This window comes from Paroedura picta, chromosome 2, assembly GCF_049243985.1.
Source record: "Paroedura picta isolate Pp20150507F chromosome 2, Ppicta_v3.0, whole genome shotgun sequence".
In the NCBI taxonomy this organism is placed as follows: Eukaryota; Metazoa; Chordata; class Lepidosauria; order Squamata; family Gekkonidae; genus Paroedura; species Paroedura picta.
The window spans coordinates 132,749,082-132,770,775 of NC_135370.1; the positions used below are offsets into that span (position 1 = coordinate 132,749,082).

The 21,694-nt window shown below is 44.6% G+C and overlaps 1 protein-coding gene across 3 annotated transcripts; it reads right to left on the reverse strand.

The window, feature by feature from the left end:
* Positions 1-209: 209 nt before the first annotated feature.
* Positions 210-21,660, reverse strand: NUSAP1 (nucleolar and spindle associated protein 1). Of its 3 annotated transcripts, none has more exons than XM_077322841.1 (12): positions 21,425-21,660; positions 16,355-16,420; positions 15,262-15,453; positions 14,185-14,332; positions 12,488-12,583; positions 9,772-9,884; positions 7,939-8,004; positions 7,497-7,684; positions 7,063-7,241; positions 6,211-6,321; positions 2,984-3,074; positions 210-682 (listed from the first exon to the last, which is right to left on the reverse strand). In XM_077322841.1, exons 1-12 carry the CDS (start codon positions 21,515-21,517, stop codon positions 595-597), a joined length of 1,431 nt encoding a protein of 476 aa, XP_077178956.1. In that variant the 5' UTR covers positions 21,518-21,660; the 3' UTR covers positions 210-594. The 3 variants fall into 3 exon arrangements, with proteins under 3 accessions (XP_077178956.1, XP_077178955.1, XP_077178957.1); XM_077322840.1 differs by having other exon boundaries at positions 14,185-14,347; XM_077322842.1 differs by lacking the exon at positions 15,262-15,453 and having other exon boundaries at positions 14,185-14,347.
* Positions 21,661-21,694: the final 34 nt, after the last annotated feature.

A 21,694-nucleotide genomic window follows, 5' to 3' on the forward strand; every position in this document is an offset into this window, starting at 1 on the left:
GATCACTCCAACAGTTTAATATATTCAGTGGGTATACAGCACGGAACAACTTATGGAAAAACACATTTGGCAGGAACTATGTAGTAGTTTGAACTTCTGTTACAGGATGGGGTTTTATCACGTTTTATGGGGAGTTTATATTGTCCCTTGCCATGAGTCTCCTGACAGTGGTGAGCTAAAAAATTAACAATAAATACCATCAATGGCCATACTGTTTTAATCACTGTTTATTTTTTCTTCACTTAATCATGCATATACATTTTTCTCTATTTTGCCCCCACAATAATCAAATTCAGTAAAAAAGAAAAGCATTTGGCCAAGAATTCTTTTTCAACCATCTAGAATAGCTCAATAAACATAACCTAGGATAACAATACAATAGTTGCACTTTTGTTGCTTACAGCCTTTTAAAGCTGTGAGTCTCAGTAGCTAAAATAACTCGATTAAAGAGTGTAAAAGCTCATTAGACTAATTCTGTTCAAAACAGCAAACAGTCCTAAGCAAATTAACGCATAGGAAAGCAGAACATATTTACAAAGTAGGAAGTAATTTTGCATGTAGAATGTTATTTACAGAGTAGTTTGAAGGCCAATCCTAAGCAAGAGTCAATCCTCTTCTGATTCCAAGTACTTTGTCTTTTCTCAGTTTTCTCCCTTCTTCGTGTCTCTCTCGCCTTTCCTCTCTGGAAATAAAAAGTATCACACTAGGTTAGTGCAAAAGTATCTTTAAACCGCTCCTGTGGAGTGGATTAAATAAAAGGCTAAGGGCTCCTGGGGAGGAGTTAGGGCGGGACCAGTCCGGAATAAAAACTCAGAGGGGACCAAGTGGCCAATTGGGAGGCGCGCCCAGCGCACCTCCCTATTGGCCACTTGGCCCGCCCTGGACTGCTTGCCCAGATGCTTCGCCACCGGGAAAGGAGAAGGGCTGTCAAAGACGCGGCCCTGCTCCTTTCCTGCTGCCGAAGCATCACCCTTGCCTACGGAGAACCTGGCCTACTGAGAGCCCTGCCTACGGAGCGCGCCTGCCTGCCACCAACGACCACAGCCGACTGCCGGGGACTGCCAGGCTGCCGCATCGTCGCACGCCACAGTAAACTTAACCACCCCTAACCCCCCCAGGCCCCCCCCAAACACCCCGCTACCTGACGCTTACCACCCTCCAAACACCCCGACACAGCCATCTGGACGCCTCGCCGCTCCGCCCTTCGCTCGTGCCGGCCGCACGCTCCCTCGGCTGACTGCCCCCTCGCTGACTTACCCAGCTACTCGCGTCGCCCTTCCCCACGCGTCCCACCCGCGCCGCAACAAGGTCGCGGACAGGCCACGTAACCTGCCCAGCAGCCGATAACAGCTTCCACTGAACCACACATGTGCGGAAATCCGTGCATGCGTCGTTCCTCTCCCCCATGGCCGCCCCCTGCTCCGCCCACTCCACACACCAGGCATGCACCGACTGCGGCGCATGCCTGGTCCCGTCCCCGTCGACCACTCACCACCCACCCACTCCCGCGCTGCCTGTGAGCCGCCCGACGATGCGATGCTTGCCCCCGGAATGCTCCAAGGTAGACTCCGCCACCCCGTCGAACCCTGCCCACTGACCGCCCTCCGATATGCCAGCCCCACAGCCGCCCGCACCCCAACGCTGCCCCAGGTACCGCCAAGAACGCTCCTGTGCCCGGGAGAAGCCCCGGCCAGGCTCTGGGGTGGGGCGGATCTCCAGCTTCTCCCGGCCGCTGGAGCAGCCTCGAGAAGCCCTGGCCATGCTCCGGGGTCAGGGGCCCGATCTCCGCCTATCCCCCCCCCCGGAGAAACCTTCACACTGCGAAGGCTTCCCCGGGGACGGGGGCCTAGCGCACATTTTATTCAGAATAAAATGGGCTTTATTTCTAGTATTAACAGAATTGGACAAAGATGGACAGATATTCTTGTGTTGTAAATCAGTGGTCCCCAGCCTCTTTATCACTGGGGACCACTCAACGCCTTTTACTGTGGCCCGGTGGGGGGGGATAGTTTACTCCTCTACTCTCAACCACTGCCCTGACGCTCTCTGATCGCTATGGTAATGTTTAAACATCCCTTCAAAATAAGATACAGACATGCCACAACAATGAACATAAAGAACATTTTATTTTCATGGAAATTTTAGCTCATGACAATGACTAATCAATGGGAACCCTGATCTTGTTTCTCTGCAACGAGATAGTCCCATCTGGGAGTGATGGGAGACAATGACACCCGAAGTGTGTTGTAAAGGGCTGGGGGGGGGATGAAATAAAGGGCCGGGGGGGGGGGAGAGAAGGCGTCCTTCGGGGCCCACCTCCAGTTAGTCAAAGGACTACATGTGGTCCACGGCCTACAGGTTGGGGATCGCTATTGTAAATCCTTCTAGATCCCAAGTGGTGACCTGATAATTTTGATAAAAGGCTCAATTCCAGACAGATGATATAATTTTGTTTTCAATCCATAAAAGCTAGAGATCATAACATGAACCACATCCTAACTTGATCATAGTCAAAGAAGCTGCACACCTGGATTTGTAAATTGTCCAATATATTCTGATCACTCACAGAGCACTAAGAACATAAGGCCTAAATTGGCTCACAGTTCCTGGCCCCGACCAGGGCCAGGACTTTTCCAGTCTTGATCCCGGCCTGGTGGAACACTCTGCCTAATGGGATCAGGTCCCTCTGGAGTTTTAAACAATTTTGGCCTAACACCAACAAAATGCTGGCTTCCTTATTTGAGCTAGTGTACAGTCTTAAAGGAACCTGCTAAACACTGATTAAGCCCCCCCCACCTACATTTTAAAACCTAATTTAGATGTAATTGATTTTATTGTTATAAATTTATTTGTATGTACTATCTAATTTTGATGTTGCCTGTCTTGAGCATACAGGGAAGGGCAGGCTATGAGATTAAAGTTATTATTATTATTGACAGCAGTTTATAATGGAATGAAACTGCCACTGACAAATTATACTCACCGGGTTGTGGGAACTGGCTGTTTACAGTCTCTCTTGCGGGAGCACACACTCTGGATGTTTTCCTTTGATTTACCCCAAGGTTTCAGTTTTCCTATTTAAGAAAAAAGGAAAGCATGCCCAGGTTTAGCCAGTGTACTTTTGTCTTCAGTTTCCAGGAAGTTTCAGCCTGGTGTAGTGGTTCAGACAGCTGATTTCTAATCTGGCAAGCCAGCTTTGATTTCTCGCTCCTCCAGATGCAGCCAGGTGGGTGACCTTGGGCTTATCACAACCCTGATAGTGCTGTTCTGATTGAGCAGTAATATCAGGGCTCTTTCAGCCTCACCTACTTCAAAAGGTGTCTGTTGTCGGAAGAGGATAGGGAAGGGATTGTAAGGCACTATTGAGACACTTTCTGGTAGAGAAAAGCAGTATATAAAAATTAACTCTTAATTCTGGATATAAGCTTCCATTTACTTATACCCAAAAGTAAACTCTGTCTTAATGGTGTCACAGGACTTAAGCTTCATTTTCTAACTAAAGTAATTTCAGAATCACAGCATTATTACATTCAGAAGATAGGATATGTGTCGACTGGAACTTTACTCTCAAGAGTTAATTTTATTTTATTTATTTTTTATTTATTTTCAAATTTATATCCCACCTCTCTCGATGGCAGTATAGGCTCAGCAATATTCCCTACAATCCAATGTAGCTAATCCCAACCAAGACCATGGTCCCAATCATGTAAACTTGGCTTTCATCATCTGCGTTCCATAGGGTGGGACCCCCTGTTCATAACTTGAATCATCCCCCAGCCTCAACCAAATGCCTAGTGGAAGAGCTCCATCTTGTAGGCCCTGTGGAACCTACGTAGCTCCATGAAGGCCCTTGGCTCTTCTGGGAGCTTCTTCTACTAGGTTGGGGCCATGGCCAAAAAGGCCTGGGCCCTGGTTAAGGCCAGGCAAATCTCCTGGGGGCTCGGGACAGCCAGCAAATTCCTACCCGTACAGCATAAAGCCCTGTGAGAGGCATAGGCAGAAAAGTGATCCCTCAGATAGGTAGGACCCAGGCCACATATAGCCTTGAAGGTCAAGACCAGAACCTTGAACTTGATCCAGAAGCAGACCAGCAACCAATGTAGCTGTCTCAACACCGGCTGAATGTGGGCCCTCCAGGATGTCCTAGTAAGGACTCTGGCAGCCACATTCTATGCCAGCTGCAACTTCTGGGTAAAAGGGTAGTCCCACATAGAGCAAGTTACAGAAGTTTATTCTGGAAGTGCATAGATCACTGTGGTCCGAAGACAGGTAGGGTGTTTTAGCTGTGTTTGGCGCAGATGGAAGAACGCTGTTGGGGTTACCTTAGTGATCTCAGCCTCCATGGAAAGTGAGGCATCAAAGATCACCCCCAAATTCCTGGCAGTCAGTGCAGCTGTTAGCTGCACTCCGTCCAGGCATGGGAGGTACGCTGCCTGTTCCTTTTCCCTTCTGTCCAGCCACAGTCTTGGAGGGGCGGAGTTTCAGACAACTCTGCCTGAGCCATCCAGCCACTGTTTCCAAACAACTGGCAAATGTATCCAAGGGAGAGTCTGGGCGTCAGTCTATCAGGAGATAGAGTTGGGTGTCATCCGCATATTGGTGATAACTCAGCCCAAACCTCCCGACCAGCTGAGCTAGAGGGCACATATAGATGTCAAAAAGTGTGGGAGAGAGTATCACACCATGGGGCATCCCAAATGTGAGTGGCCAAGGGATTCAACAACCCTTCCCCCACCGCCATTCTGTGACCAATTCCGGAGGAAGGAGACCAGCCATTTCAACACGGTTCCCCTAATCCCAGTCACGGCGAGGCGATGGGCCAACACCTCATGATCAACCACATCAAATGCAGCCAACAGGTCTAAGCCAGTTTGGTGTAGTGGTTAGGAGTGCGGACTTCTAATCTGGCATGCTGGGTTCGATTCTGCGCTCCCCCACATGCAACCAGCCGGGTGACCTTGGGCTCGCCACGGCGCTGATAAAATTGTTCTGACTGGGCAGTGATATCAGGGCTCTCTCAGCCTCACCCACCCCACAGGGTGTCTGTTGTGGGGAGAGGAATGGGAAGGCGACTGTAAGCCGCTTTGAGCCTCCTTCGGGTAGGGAAAAGCGGCATATAAGAACCAACTCTTCTTCTTCTTCTAAAAGTATGAGGATGACCAAACCATCCCAATCCAGCTGGCGCCAGGTGTTATCTGTCACGGGGACCAGCCCCGTCTCCACCCTGTGGCCAGAACGAAAGCCAGACTGGTATGGATCTAGGGCTGAAGTTTCCTCCAAAAATGCCAAGAGCTGGTCTGCCTCGGCTCGCTCCACTACCTTCCCCAGAAACGCCAAATGCAAAACCAGGTGGAAGGTGGCAGGGTCCCATGGTTCCAGCAATGGCTTTTTCAGGACAGGATGAACCACTGTCTCCTTAAACCCTTCCGGGAACTCACCCAATGTCAGGGAGAGGTTCACAATCTCCCTCAAGGGACCTCCTATCTGCCTGTCACCCAATTTGAGCAGCCAGGACAGACACTTCGGTTTACGAGAGCTGTCTGAAGCCATCAAACACTCTCCCCCATGGACTTTCCAGTTTGCAATCTGTATCAATCTTGGTAGGTAGTTCCCAGCGGAGCAACAAGACTATGTGCAAAATGGCTCGCTAATGCCTCATAGCTCAAATCCAATTTCCTAGGGTTTTGGTAAATAATTGTGCTGGATGAGAGCTTGTGGACGCGATTTCCACGGCAAAGAAATAACATTTTGCCACTTTCACCGCCATCTCATACGGCTTCATAAGCATGCGATGAGATGTCCTTGCCACCTCATGTTCGAAATACAAGACACTTCTATGAACAACAGCAATGCTGTAAGAGGGATGAAACAAGTCTCTCTAAAAGAACTTGCAAAACACTGAGAAGGCTAATTGCTTATTATTTATAGCCATCCAAGAACTGAACATAACTCCTTTTGTGATAGTGCAGCAGGGAAGCTTCAAGTTCAGTCAGAAAAAAACAAAGCTTGCTGCTCTGTCTAGTGGACAAGACTGTCTGACGCTTTATTAGCCATGACAAGTTAAACTTAATTTCTAAAAATATGGGACATTCACAGCATACTCCATGAAATGCTTTGGAATTTTAGACACCTGAAGAAACTGTTCTGAGAAAATGTTTTAGATTGCCTTGTCTAAAACATCTTTTGAGCGGGCTTTTCTACAAAATGTACCTTTATGGGGCTGATAACCGAGCGGCCTTGACAGACTAGCTTTGAGGTCAAATGTTGGTTTCTTGGTGCTTGTGGGTTCTGTTGCTGGCCCTTCAAACTTAAAGATAACAGCTGGGGAGGGAGAGAAGAGAAAAAGATAATACTCTTAAATGTCAGTAAGTAATGAGCTTGGAAATAAACACATAAATCTAAAATCTGTTTTTTTTCTTGTAGGCTCTTGTTCTTCTAGTACATTCAATTTATAGGATACCCAATATGGACTCTAGTCATGATAAAGGGTTTTTGTCAGACTTTTCGTAAGCAAATGCTTAAAGGATAATCTAGTTGATTTAACTTGACTTGTAACAGGGTTTCATAGAATCATAGAATAATTTCCCTAGTCTTTCTCTGCAGGCAGAATAATAACAATTTTAACATTTCAAAGAGGAAGTTAGAAGGTAATGAGATTCTAATACACAGGTGTTTCTCAGAAGATCAGTTACTTCTTATTGCCATGTTTTATAAGGAGTGGAAGACTGGAAGAGTAGTGGCACAACAGCTTTAGTTCCTTAAAGACACTAAACAAGACAGGAAGTCATTAATTGGACCCCAGTCCAAGCCTTTACCTGTCATTAAGTATATCAAAGGTAGTGTTTATCAGCACAGTTGGCTGCATAACAGAAGGCAAAGTTACTAGAATTTCATCCTAAAATATCTTTCCCATCCACCCAGCATGGCCCTTTACAAAGGCTTAACCACAAAAAAGGCAGGTAACCTAGTCTAGCTTTGTGTAATTCCACATCCTGCAGCAGTATTCTGTTTCATAGAAAGAAATTAACAGTCCAGTTTATTTGCAAGTTCATTCTTATTTACCAGAGTTTGAGCTTTCTGTTAGCTGACATTTTGTTGTACTTTCCCTGAAGTCCTTTCTAGAAACAGATGTACTGCTCTTCTGGCTATCAGGGGTGCAGGTGTTCAGGAAAGGAGGTTTTCTAGAGGGAGTCTTGATAAGAGATCGCTTGTGTTCATTATCTTTGGTAGCTTCTGAAAATCTAAAGAAAATACTTCAGATTAGCTTAACAGCTCAGTTGCAGCTATTTCTTAAAGCCAGTCCATCTGAACATTTGCCCACTGCCCCAATACCAAGACCTTTACATATTTAGGGGAATAGACAATAAAACCCAATGATGTCCCAAAGAAGTTTGAAAGAAATGGCATTTTTTTTTACTCAATGTTATGTAAGCTTGTGATAAATTGGTCCTTGGATTATCAAATTCCAACTCTTCATCTTTAAGGATGCTATTTACCTGACATTCATTTTGACTGCAGAGAGACAGGTTGAATTGAGTGCTGATTTCCGAGTTAAAATACTCCTATTTCCATTGCTGACAGAACTGTGTGTTGATTGCTGCAAGCTCGCAGGGGTACAAGTAACCATGTGATTATTCCCGTGGGGATGAGGGCTTAATAAACACTCACTGAAATGGGAGCATGTCTGCAAGATATGAAGGGTAGTTAAGAATTTTAAAGTTTGGCCTTTCTTATTAGGAATGATAATTACAAAGCCCCCAGCCCCTATGAGTCCATTCGGCTAATGACAGGGCCTTGAACTAAACAAGGTGTGTTGTGCTGGAAGAGCTTGCCTCTCCTACAGACAGGATGCTCCGCTGTTAGCAGAATAGGTTCATAGGATCCAACTCCATCTTAAAGTAACATTTTAACTAAAAATCTGTCCTGGTAAAGCCTCACCTTGGAATTACTGTTGGGAGTGTCTTTCTGAGAAGTCTTCAGATAGTTACTTTTCTTACCCAGCTTCTGTAAAAATAGGAAAATACACTGTATCACATTTGTATAACAAGCACCTATCCTTATCCATGGTTCCTCTTAATATTTCTGAAACAGCCTTGGGGGAGGAGTGGGTCTGGGGTGTCTGAGACAGAATACGGCCGAATAGGTTGCGGCCAGCTGATTGGCTCGCCCCTACTTGGCAGCCCTCGACGGACCACCAGCCACTGCGACAGCAAGCAGAAGGACGAGGCAGCAGCGAGGGCAGCAGATGCAACGCAGGGACTCTGCAGTCCCAAAGGACGCCGCGAGCCCTGTTTGCCCAGCTCTCCCTAGACCCTATTTTGAGATGGACCAGAAGAAGAGGAGGCGACGGCAGCCCTTGCTACAAGGATGAGGGGACCGCGCAACATCATTGGGTTTTATTGTGTACAGCCACCACCAGCCACTACGCGTTGCCAAGGACTTGGCTCTGGGACAAACGCCACGCCACCCACCACGGCCCACACTGTGGCCAAGCATCTGCACCACTGTGACGGCGCCGCCTCACAGAATGCTGCACGGCTGTGAGCTGCCCACCACTGCCGAAGCTGCTGCCCCAGTGCCCGCTTGTCGTGGCGCCAAGCACACCCCACTGATGCTGGCAACAATGTGCCACAAAGACCCAGCCCCAGGTACGTGCGCCACCACACCCCGCCACCGGAGTCTCTGGGTGCTCGATTCCCCACAGTCTGCCGTCTCTTACAACCCGCCATGCCCACCTTTGGCTCTGTCGCCTTGCTACCGCCTACCCCATGAGGCAACCTGCTCCCGGCACTGCACTTCACAAACACACTAGCATGGTGCTCTATGCAGCCAGCAGCATTTAAACAGGGTCCTTGCACCGCCAGCACACTGCGCCTCACCAGCCCCTGCACTCTACGCCACCTACCCCCTCCGTCCTGCACTCTCCACTCCTTTGGCGAGCCCCAGTGCCAGGACTCTCCACCCCTCCGATGCTCCCCCTCACCCACACTGCTTGATCTGGTTGCAAGTGCCGTGGCCACGAGGGGGTCCCTTTCAAGGCCCGTTCTTATGAAAGGGCTTTGCAGCTAGTAATAAAATATAACGGTTTCTCTGTAGATGCTGTTCTAACCAATAAAGACAAACAAGGTATTTAATTATGCACAGAGTTCATGCTACTAACTAGTAATCTATTTTTCCTAATTTCATAAGAATTCAGACATATCCCCCATATCTATCAAGTGTATAGCCATCAGCAGCACTGCTACTAAATATAGGACCTGTAAGGCACATTGTAAGGCTTGTCCGAAGGGCAGCTTTCCCAGATTAAGAAGCGGAGGGTATCAAGTTTTAAAGCCCATATTATGAATTTGCCAGCAAAAGCACTGTGATTGTTGGCTTTCAGCATCACCAAAAGTCATCAAGCTTCAAGATTTGCAGAGGTTACTTTTTAGCAGCTCTATAGGGAGGGATTCATTTCAGCCTCTTCAAAGATTAAAGAAAGCCTAAACAGAATGCAAGGATGTACTAGGCCTAAGAAAACTGGAATGGGAGGTAATTAAGGATAACTGGAAGAGAGAAGGAACTGAAAAAAGCATTGGCTGCTGTGCTGTTAAGGTGTTTTGTATGACAGAACCCCTCACACACGGTTCAGGGGAAAGGGCCTTGGGTATTGTTAGTAGGAAGGTTTTCAAGAGCAAGGACAGCTAAATGGCCAAAGATGTTTTCAGGGTTATTGAGATTCTACCCTGATGTCTAGGATATTTAAGTTTCAGTAAATGTTCCAGTACTCACCTTGACCTCGTTAACTGAATTACTGAAGTTTTTAATCATCTTCATTTTCTTTTCAACATAATCATCAATAGACTGCATTTTCTTGAATTGGGCTTCATGCAGTTTCTTGAAGTCTGTGTAATATAAACAAACATACCAGTTTAATTTAGAAGTATCCATAGTAAAAGTTTTTTCCAAGCAATGTAAGCAAAAGAGTATCTGGCCTGTAAAAAGACTGAAAGGATCAGGGAAAAGAAAGTTTGCTGGGCAATTTCCTGTTTATTATCAGAAGACTTTAAAGAAAATGTACCATTACAAATAAATTGGATAATGTGTCTATCCAAATCTGCTTAAAACTGGTGAATGCATAGCATTTCTCTTTAAGTAATCAATTTAGATGTTTTTGCTTTACTTATGTACACACCAACAATAACTCCGTAAAAGAACCCCACCATTCATTTTTATAAGCTGTTTTAACATTGTTTATTGGGTCTTGAAACTAGGTCAAAAGAATGTTAAGGCAGAAAACAAAACAATGGTGAAATATTTGTGACAAAAGGGATCTTAGGTAAGATTCCATTTGTTAGCAGGAGGCATCTTTCAGTTTTTAAATTAAACAGTTAAAAATACAAGCATTCCTTAAATACTATGTTCTATAATAAATGAACAAAGCAGTCCTAAGGAGTCATACTTTTCTAAGTCCATTAAGTCAGTCTAGAGTAGTGTGTCTCAACCTTCCTAATGCTGTGACCCTTTAATACAGTTCCTCATGTTGTGGTGACCCCCAACCATAAAATTATGCCAGTATACTTTCACAGAAATTAACCAAAACTGGCCAATGGTGTGAAGACCCATTGTTCATGATTGTATATAAATTCCGGCAGTGCTGCTGGAGTGGCTGATGGCCAAGCGCAGGCACCTGCAGGAGGAGTGGCAACAGTGAAGGCCCCCCCCCCGGCCAAGCTGCTCGCCCTACCGTGACCCCCAGGATGAGAACCACTGGTCTAGAGGGTCTACAAATTATGTAGAGTGGGAGCAGGCCTGCATTCCTTCATTGTGGGTTTGCAGCAAGTAGAAGATCAATATTGTATTTGTGATTATTAGTACATGGAAGTTGATCAGATTCAGCGTTGCTGCTCTTAGCTCTGTGTTTATCATGGCGCCTAATCTTCCTGCTTAGTTTGAGCATTGAGGCTTTGCTTGTGGATTCCCCTGAAGAGGACCTGGCTTTCTACACTCCACATTTCATTGATTGACTTTCTGGGCTGTAGGGCGGCATCCTAGGGAAGTCTACTATAAATTTAATGCCTCTAGCTCACACAGGGTCCATTCTATACACACATTTCACAACCTACATCTAATGTCTCCTTCAAAAGCACTTTCCTGGGGCCCGGGGGGTAATCAGACACCCCCCAACCAATCTGCACATAGCTTGGAGGGCTTGCAGCAGGGAAATCCCAGGAAGGTCCGCTGTGAATTTGAGATGTCTAAATTGCACAGGGTCTCTTCTATATACTCCAGTACTTGGATAGGGTTGTGAATGTCCTGCATTGGGCAGGGGGTTGGACTAGATGACCCAGGAGGTCCCTTCCAACTCTTATTATTCTATGATTCTATGTATTTGTTGTTTTCCCCAAAAGCACTTTCCTTGGGGGCACCTTCTTTAGGAGATGTAACTCAGACTTAGCCCAGTCTGCACATAACTTGCAGGGCATGTAAGGGGGGCACACTTGGAAGGTTCATGGCAGGTTTGATGCATAGGGTCTTTTCTATATATGCTCTAGAACCTAAACTTAATGTCTTTCCTAAAAGCACTTTCCAGGGGACACCTTTCTTTTTTTTGGGGGGGGGGGGTTAACTCAGACCCCTGATGTCCAACTTTCTCCAAACTTGGTGGGCAGGTAGAGGTCAACCAGCTGGAGCTTTCCTGCAAGTTTGGGGTTTCTAACACTGCGTGGGGGCATTCTGCCACATCCTGAACTTTACAGATCTTTTCGGTCCATGTGAGGCTGGCTCAGCTCAGGGTCTGTAAACCACCATGAACCACAAACAACCTAACTGTGAAGACATCTGATTATTAATAGCAGTTCTCTTAAACTGCTGCAATGTGACAAAATTATGCTGTCCTCAACCTAAGGCATCTAGTTATTAGGATAATAAAATCCACATACCTTATGGAAATGCAATTTTATCTTTGTTTTCTCCTGTTTGGCCTTGGTATTTACTGTGCTTATGTTTTGACCATTGGTGGCTCCAGTGTTCTGCTCATTAAGACATTTCTGTCACGGGGAGTTTTCCTGCTGTAAATCCATCCATCCCCACCACCACCACCACCACCACCACCACCACACACAAAGCTATTCCATGGCTGGAGAGTTCTGTGCAAAATTCCCTTAGTAAAACCCAATACACAAATCAAAAAAGAGGAAAAGTATATAGGTGTCTGATTAGGCACTGAAAACTTCAAATAATTGGATTTAAGTATAGGCAAGTGTTGCTTGTGACAGATCAATTACAGAAAAAAAGAGCAAGATTTCTTTTTAAATTCTTTCTGTGATATAAGTCAGAAAGCTTTCTAAGTAACTGAACCAGAAAAACAAACCATTAGTATGATCCATAAAAACCAACAGGTGGCACACCGAGAAACAATATGACTTTCCTTTTAAAATCTATAGTACAGGACCCCTGCTGATTTAGAAGTTGTTTTTTCCCCAAGTATGGTTTGTCTGCAACTTACTTGGAGTGGTAGAAGCAAATGTTTTTCTTCCAGATTTTGGTAGACTAGTTGTGTACAGAGGTTTCTTTCCAGAAAGAGGTTCCACAAGAGTCTTTCCTGATTGCACAAAATCAAAACCAAAGCTTTTTAGAATCCCAGCAAACATGTCAAGCTGTTTTTATAATTTTGAAGATTTTCAAGGTAAACTGCCCACTTTCAGATATCTTCTTCTCCATCAATGATTCCATATAATTATTCTTATGCCTCTATAGCTTTGTACTGAATTGTTGCAACTATTTGTGTAACTTTTTAATTGCAATTATCATTTGTTCTAAAGCATTTGTCATTGAAGTATTATATTATCAGTCTATTACTTGAGGTCCATTTCTATCTGAAATCTTGCCTGCTGTCCTTGAATGATAGTATGGATGTAATCCCAATTTTGAGGCTATTGTTAAGCTTATTGAAATCTTCTTTAATTAACAATTGCCCCTTATCTTATTTAGCCCCCACATATTTTGTTTGATCACGAGTGTAAAATGACCAAGAAAGAACTGGTTAGATACACTTGACAGGTCTATCACCATAAACCTGGATCTTCTATTAATCATCTCATTTCTTGGTGTAGTGGTTAGAAATGCCAACTTCTAATCTGGTGAGCTGGGTTTGATTCCCCTCTTCTCCACATGCAGCCAGCTGGGTGACATTGGGTTCGTCACAACTCTGATAAAGCTGTTATGACTGAGCAGTAATATCAAGGCTCTCTCAGCCTCACCTACCTCAAAGGGTATCTCTGTTGTGGGGAGAGGAAAGGGAAGACGATTGTAAGCTGCTTTGAGAAAGCGGCATATAAGAACCAACTCTTCTTCTATGAGATCCGTATACAGCTACTTAAGGAAATGAAATCTTAACACGGCAAACAGTTGTGGTTGGAACTCAATCAGGTGGTCAAAGCAAAAAATGAGCTGCGTTTTTGGGAGATAATCTTGTTTGCTTCTCCAGCCAGAAGCCTACATTTCGTGAATGAACTGGTTCCAGACCATGCTGTTGACATTTCATAGAGGAAGGTTTGCTCAGATTCCAAAAGAATTATCTCTGTGCTTAGGTAGTGTCGTAGTTCCAGAGTTCATTATGTACTATTCTGCCCTCTTTTCAAAGAACCCAGAACCAAATTTCTAGATAAGATCCTTGTGACTTTTCCCTTTTCTTCCTCAGATCTTGAAAAACTCTTGTTACTCCATAATGGTCCTTTTATAACTAATACTCTTGCTCTGGCTGCTAGAAAGCTACAAGCCAAGGAAGCAAAAATTTTGGAAACATATATACAGCAGGTATACCAGCTACATTAAAATATGGGTTTCTTGTTGGTTTCATTTATACTGTTTTATTACAAGAATTTGTGAGAATGTCTATGGTACCTTTATCTGAGCTTTGTATTTTATATTGTATATTTTGTACTAATTTTATACTGCTAATGGTTTATATTGTTATGGTCCATGGCCATACACAATATATTTAACTACAATATAGTGGGATTACATCACAGTAATCAATTATTTTTGCTGACTTCAAACTTTTATTTGAATGAAAATCAGTTTTTAACATTTGAATTTATGAAAGTTTTCCAGCAAAAATTTCAAGACTGGACAAGATACCCACCACTGTAGTAACTATCTTACCATCATGAATCAACATTCTACCTTATGAGCACCACTTACTTTCAACTCTTCCACATTTAGTGGCAATCTTCTCTTTACATTGACTTGGAGTCACATTCTTTGTGATTCCACTGCTTGTCAAATACTCAAGTTGGTTCATCGTCATTGTCCTTTCAGATCTTGCATCCTGTGACTCTTCTCTTCCTTTCTGGTCAGAAAAAATCTGTAGTTCAAACGTACTGATCAGATGCTTGTAAAAGGAATATTAACACAGGCAAATATAACTTCAGGTATCATGGTTTTTTATAGATATCAATATGAACTAGTAAGACAAGGAATTAGAATAATATGATTGATAGCTTTCATGACAAAGTGTTTGTAGAGCTAGGGACTCTACTCCTCCTTTCCCTACCCAACGCCAGTGCTGCCATCTCCATCTCCATGTATGACTCCTGCGCCCCATTACTCTGCCTTTCCTCTAGCGTTGCCAGATCAGAGGGGCAAAGGGTGATCCTTGTGCCTTCTCCTCCACCTGCCTTTGTCATTACTGTCTTGATGGGTCACAAAGGGAAGGGAGAGTGTCTCCACCCCAGCATGAGGGGTCACTAGGAAATTCTGTGCATCCCACTGCCTGTCCCAAGTGTCCCCAGCTTCCTCCAGTTTTGGTGCTGCCTTTGTGGAAATGGTAGTGAGGGTGGTGAAACACTTGCACCTCAGCAGCTAGGAAAGCTAGGAGATGGGAAGGAACAATGGCTTCTGCTCCTTCTCTTGCCTTCCTCCTTGCACACTCCCTTGTATCTGAAGAATGACTATGTGCACTTTCCTAGACAACTGTTCTCAGTTTGGAGGGTGTGTATGTAAATGATGTAACAAGATGATATGCTCATCCAAAGAGTTTTTTTTAATCAGGGCATAAATGACAGCATTGGTTATTAATGCTGATTTGTCATTGAACTTGTAAATGTTTGTGGAGTCACCACTCATGTGATAATCATTGCTGAAAGTTCATGTTGCAAAAACTCTTAAGCTTTAGATATTGCTGGATTTTCATAGTAAAAGGGACTTTTCCCATCAACTGCCAGCATCAAATACTATCAACATACTGTATTTTTAATTTCAAGCTACATGTAAGATTACCTCTTTCTCTGGACAAACTGCTTGATTTTGCTCTTGAACCCTTTTTTCTTCTGAATTTCCCTGATCATTATCACTATCACCATCTCCTTTCTTTTTTCTACACCTTTGGGTGACAAAGGTCACATTTAGAGGTATTTGACTGTCATCAAGCTGCTTGGTATCTGTAGAAGAGGAGGAGTCTCTTTTGTTGGCCTGTACAAATGAAGTTGGATTATATTATTTTTTTAAATATTATTGTTTATCAATTAAGAAATGAGCTAAATTTCTCAGCTAAACGTAAAGGTATCCCCTGTGCAAGCACCGGATCATATCTGACCCTTGGGGTGACGCCCTCTAGCGTTTTCATGGCAGACTCAATACGGGGTGTTTTGCCAGTGCCTTCCCCAGTCATTACCGTTTACCCCCCAGCAGCAAGCTGGGTACTCATTTTACCGACCTTGGAAGGATGGAAGGCTGAGTCAACCTTGAGCCAGCTGCGGCTGCTGGGATTGAACTCCCAGCCTCATGGGCCGAGCTTTCAGACCACATGTCTGCTGCCTTACCACTCTGCGCCACAAGAGGCTCATAATTTCTCAGCTACCAACAACCAATTGCTGTAAGATAATATTACGGGTATATCATAGACCTTTAGTTCATTTCACAATGTTTCTCATGATGTGGGGATGAACCTCATGCTCCCCTCTCCCAAAAGTCCTTCCTGACTCTAGGAATGTATGCACCTGGAGGACTAGCATAGACTAGTAAACACATGGATTAGAAAGGAACTGTGAGGAGGAGCAAAAATTGCCCTCTCTTCTGTCAGTGGAGCTGTGCCACTTCTTCACCTTTTCCAAATGCAAACTGCATGGTTATTATTAGTTCATAAAGATTCCAGGATTTCAGAAATTAACATTGTGTTGGAAATGACTGCTAAGGATAAGGAAATGCAGGAAATATCAGTAACAATAAGCACCTTCTACTGACAATCCATAAATTGCAAGTCAAAAAATTGTCACTTGTTTATATACAGCTAGCAGGTAAATATGATTTGGGTGGCATTTCACTCCAGGAAAAGCACTAGCATTTTAAATTTTTTTTACAATTTTATACTTACTGTATTTCCACTTTCTTGTATCATTTCATAAAAGTGCTGCTTCAATGCCTTTAATAGCTTGTCTGCCTATAAAATGGTTAGGACATTATTTGAGCACAAGCAGACTTGGATTTGCAAAGAGAATGTTCAGTACATAAAAGCACAAAAACTTACAGTATGACAAATCATATAGTAAATATACAAAATTATTATGGATAAAGAAAACATTGATTCCAGTTATCAATTTATCTTGAAATACTTGTTATAAGAGTTCTATCTCCTTGTGAGACATAGTGATTCCAGAACTGCTCAGAATATGAACAATATACATAATTAAATTATATAGAATAAAATTGTAATCAAAGAACCATAGCTACTACTACAAGCACTAAAAAAAATGCAGCTCCAACTTTCAGGTATTTTGATCTCAAATAATGTACAGCTTATTAAAGTAGGCATTCAACCTGCTTTCTAGCTTGCTGTTCTGTTATTTGTACTGTACTTTTGTGAATGAGATTTTATTTGCCTGTAATGATATAATCTGCTTTGAATCCCATGAATTTGGAAAAATGGGGATATAAACTATTAGATCTTGCCGGAACAGTACACAAACTGTATTTCTAAGCATATCCTTATCCTAAATGGCAATATATTTTGCATCAAAATTTTGGGGAAACTCTAACAGAGAAACAGTAGTATAACTATTAAAATGGTAGTTTTTAAAATTTATTGCAGGAAAATGATCTGTATATTGTTCTTTTCCCTTACACAAATGTAATTTTCTGTTCTTTATAAGTAACAGTGATTTAAAAGCATGTCTAGACACATCAGACTTCTCAGCCAATGTTTTGTAAAACCTTGAAGTTTCTTGATGGCCTGGAAGGTTTCCTGAATGGGTGTGAATTTTTTAATAAAGATTTTTTTAAATTTCTTAAACATTTATCACATTATATGACCATATATGTTCAATATCAACTCCCCCCCCCCAATGATGGGCATGAAGAGGGTGGTAAGAGCAAGGGCTCCAGGTGAACATGCACAGCTACGCTTCCCAACCATATTCTGCATGACTATACCACTTCTGGGGTTTCTTGAAGCCTGAAGAATGTTACAGGGGTTTCTCAAAAGTAAAAAGTTGAGAAAGTCTGTTTAAAATTTATTTAAAGTGTTTTATAACCCACCTCTCACCAAAACACTCCCTTCTCCAGTTTACCACAGATAGTGGTCAGGGAGATGAATTATAGAAACAAGGCCCAAGAAATTAATACAAATAGAACATTTAAGAATATTGTTTTATCCCTTTGTTTCTACTGTTTTATTAGAATTTTATAACTGTTGCACACCATCTTGAGCCTGATAGGATAAGGCAGTCAATAAATTAAATATAGTGGTTAATATCTGACTAAGATCTAGGAGACCCAAATTCGAATCCCAACTCTATTACTGAAGCTTGCTGGGTGATCTTGGGCCAGTCACTTACATTCGGCTTAATGTACTCCATAGGGCTGTTATGAGGATAAAATGGGGATGCAGAGAATAGTTTCCAAGAAAATATATACCAACTGCAAATGAAGGGGGGGAGAATTACTGAGAAGGGGCAATAGCAAAAGATATACTGTCTCTCATGGCAATCTTCCAGACTTCAGATTTTATGGGGCTTTATTAATAAAAAACATAAATGGGGCCCAGAAACAAAATGGTAACCAACATACATCTTTTATTATGGTGATATGTTAACAATAACCAATTCCAGCCAGTAAATGGGCAGTAGCATTCTGAACCAGTTCAAGATTCCTAACAGTTTTTAAAGGCAAGTCCACATAGAACACCTTATATCAACCTACACCTGTTGAATCAGTCACAGTTGTCGAAAGAGATGTAAACAGACACCACAGACTACAACAGAAAGGTGTCTCTTCACCTGTAAATTTGGATGCAACTGTATTCCTGAGGTACGAGTCTGCCTCCTCAAGGGTGTGCTACCCCATCTGCAGCAGTCTATCTCCCAGTCCCTTGGTCAGCACCCACACCAGTCAACAGCACCACAGCCTTACACAGACTGAGCTTCAGTTTACCAGCTCTCATCCAGTCCTATAACAAAGTGGTCCCCAACCTTTTTGAGGCTGGGGACCGGCAGGGCAACTGCCCGCCCGAAATTGCGCATGTGTGGCTTTTTTGCGCATGTGCAGTTTCGGGGAGCACATGATTCCCCCCCCCCCGCAGTAAGAAGCTTCCCGGGCCGCAAGCTTGCGGCCTGGGAAGTTTTTTACTGCGGGGGGGGGGGGCGGTGAGAGGGAGCCGCGGCCCGGCGCCAAGGCCTTTGCGGCCCAGCACAGGGCTGCGGCCTGCGGGTTGGGGACCACTGCTATAACACACTCATGGATTAGCCTCAGGATATGAGTGGGAAATGTGTGCTGTCAGCATGCCAGTGTCACTTACAGCCTTCCCGGATGGTAGGTGAATTTCCTCCAGGCCAGGCTGGATTCTGGGTATTTTTGGTGGAGGGATCACTTGAGCATGAAATTGGGGTCACTGTGTGTGGGCAGGTAGTTCTGAGTTCCTGCATTGTGCAGGGAGTTGGACTAGATGACTCTGGAGGACCCTTCTAGCTCTATGATTCCAAGCCAACAGTTCTAGTTGACTGTTTTCAGAGATTCTGTGTAGACCTACATTATTCACTTTAGACCATTCCATTTCTCTATCACTACCTTTAAAGTGCTGTTGGACATGAACTTCCCTCTCAGTGGGAGAATTCCCAGAGAGATGAAGGAGGCAGTGGTACACCTGCTGCTTAAAAAAACGTCCCTGGGTGCGCTGAAGCTTGCCAACTATCAACCCATCTTCCACCTTGTGTTTCTGTGGAAAGGGCTGTGGTGGACCAATTATCAGCATTACTGGCTGAAGCTTCAGTCCTAAACCCGTCCCAGTTAGGCTTTCAGCCTAGCCATGGGGTAGAAGCAGTGCTGGTCGCCTGCTGGACAGAGAACCTCTGTCACCAGCTGGACAGAGGTAGGTCAGCACTGCTTGTGCTACTAGACTTCATAGCAGCATGAGCTCATGGTCACCAACCCTGGAATACAGGGGACAGCCCTCCAATGGCTGATCTTTCTCCAGGGTCACGGACAGAGGGCAGCAATTGGAGAGAGACAATCAAACAGTTACCAGCTCACATGCAGAGTACCACAGGGAGCAGTCCTCTCTCAGATCTTCTTTAACATCTTTATCTGTCCTCTTGCCCAACTGGTAGGGAAGTTCAGGCTGGGATGTCATCAATACGCAGATGACACCCAGCTCTTCCTCCTGATGGAAGGCCACCCTGATTCACCCCCAGAATCTTTAGCCAGATGCCTAGAAGCAGTGACAGGATCGCTCAAGCAGAACCGACTAAAGCTCATTACTTCAAAGCGATCCTGATTCAAGCACGGAAGTGTGATTGCCCATCCTGGATGGGATAAAATTGTCAATAGATCACTCCACCAAGAACCTCGGCATGATCCTGGATGCCTCCCTCTCCATGAAGACACAAATTGCAAGAGTAGAGTTCTACCATCTGCCCCAAGCCGAACTACTAGTAGCCTACTTGGCCCCATAACACCTAGCTACAGTGATCCATACAACTGTCACCTCTAGACTGGATTTCTGCAACTTGCTCTATGCAGGCTTACCCTTAACCTTGACTACAACGGGTCCACAATGCAGCAGCAAGGGCCCTCACAGGAATTTCATGGCGGTCCGACATCCGGTCCGCCCTCCAACAACTACACTATCTACCAGTTGAATCCCGTATCAGGCTTAAGATCTTGGTAATCACCTTTAAGGCCATATGTGGTCATCTGGGCCCAGTGTACCTGAGGGGCCACCTATTCTCCCTGAAGAAGCGCGGCTGACCTCAACCAAGGCCAGAGCTTTCTCAGTCCTGGGCCCCATCTGATGGAATGACCTCTCAGAAGAGGTCAGGGCTTCGCCAGAACTAGCTCAGTTCCACAGGGCCTGCAAAATGGTACTTTTCTACTAGGTCTTTAGTTGAGATCAATTGAACCAACAACCATCTACTGGGCCCCCCAGACCCCCCCCCTTCCTGAACTGAATCCTAAACAGAACCTTTGTGGTTATAGTTAATATGTCAATGTTGCTTCGTTAGCTATGTTATATTAGTTATGAATTATTATGCAACCACTGTTACTACTGTTCATTTGATGTTATTCTGAATTATTCTTGTTTCCTATTTTTTATGTAAATTGCTATGAGCTGCATGGGGAAGGCAATATATAAATATATATAAAAATAAATACATAAAATAACTTTGCTTTACTACTACAAGTTACTATTGTTCCATTACTACTGCAACTCACTTTGGACCACGAGGAAAAGCAGGATAGAATTGTCTGAATAAATAAAATCAGGATAATCAGGTCTCTCCTATTTTCCAGTATTATACGTGAACAAAACCAAGCAGTAACAGTAACCGTGTATCACCCAGGAAAAAAAGACTTCCGTTTGGACCTGGCCTCTAAGACAAGATTATGGCAGAATGCCTACTACATTGGCTTGCTGGGCTTGTTCCTGCAGCAATGGTCCGAAAAGAAGACGGTAAGCCGGCGAAGCTCTTCCTGCCGCTCTGATTTCGAGACAGAGCTGGCATTATGAAGCTGTTAAAGGCCAGGGCTCCAGATAAGCCGAAAGGCAGTGAGAGCGCAAGTGGCGACCGGACAGCTAAAGCCGCGGGACTCTTTGGATCCTGGACGGCCCAAGAGATTTATTTTACCTCTCCCTCGCCTCAGTGAGGCCACCAGTTCTCCAGCCCAGGGGTAGTCAACCTGTGGTCCTCCAGATGTTCATGGACTACAATTCCCATGAGCCCCTGCCAGCATTTGCTGGCAGGGGCTCATGGAAATTGTAGTCCATGAACATCTGGAGGACCACAGGTTGACTACCCCTGTTCCAGCCCACCTGCTTCTCCTGCGGCCCTAGCCGCAGAAACCTAGTGCGTGTGTGTGTGTGGATCGCTTCGCTTCCACTTGCGCCTGCCGGTTAAGGGCAGCGGAGGGACCACCTCGGCTAAGACGCCCGCTCTCCCCGCCCCCCGCGCACCTTGAGGTTGGCCTTCAGTCCCGCGCCCTTGGCCAGGCGCTGCAGCTCGCTGTACTTGAGCGCTTCCAACTGCTGCAAAGAAATCGCCTCCATGGCGGAGCCGCACAACGCCGCCGACAAAACGAAACGACGCTCACGCTCAACCGCCGCTCTTCAAACTCACTCGCGCGCACTTCTTCGTCCCGCCCTCTTTGCTTCAAAATCGGCATTCGCGCAACGCAATTGGCTTAGGGCCCCGCCCACAGATGATGCTGGCAAAAGCGCCTCAGC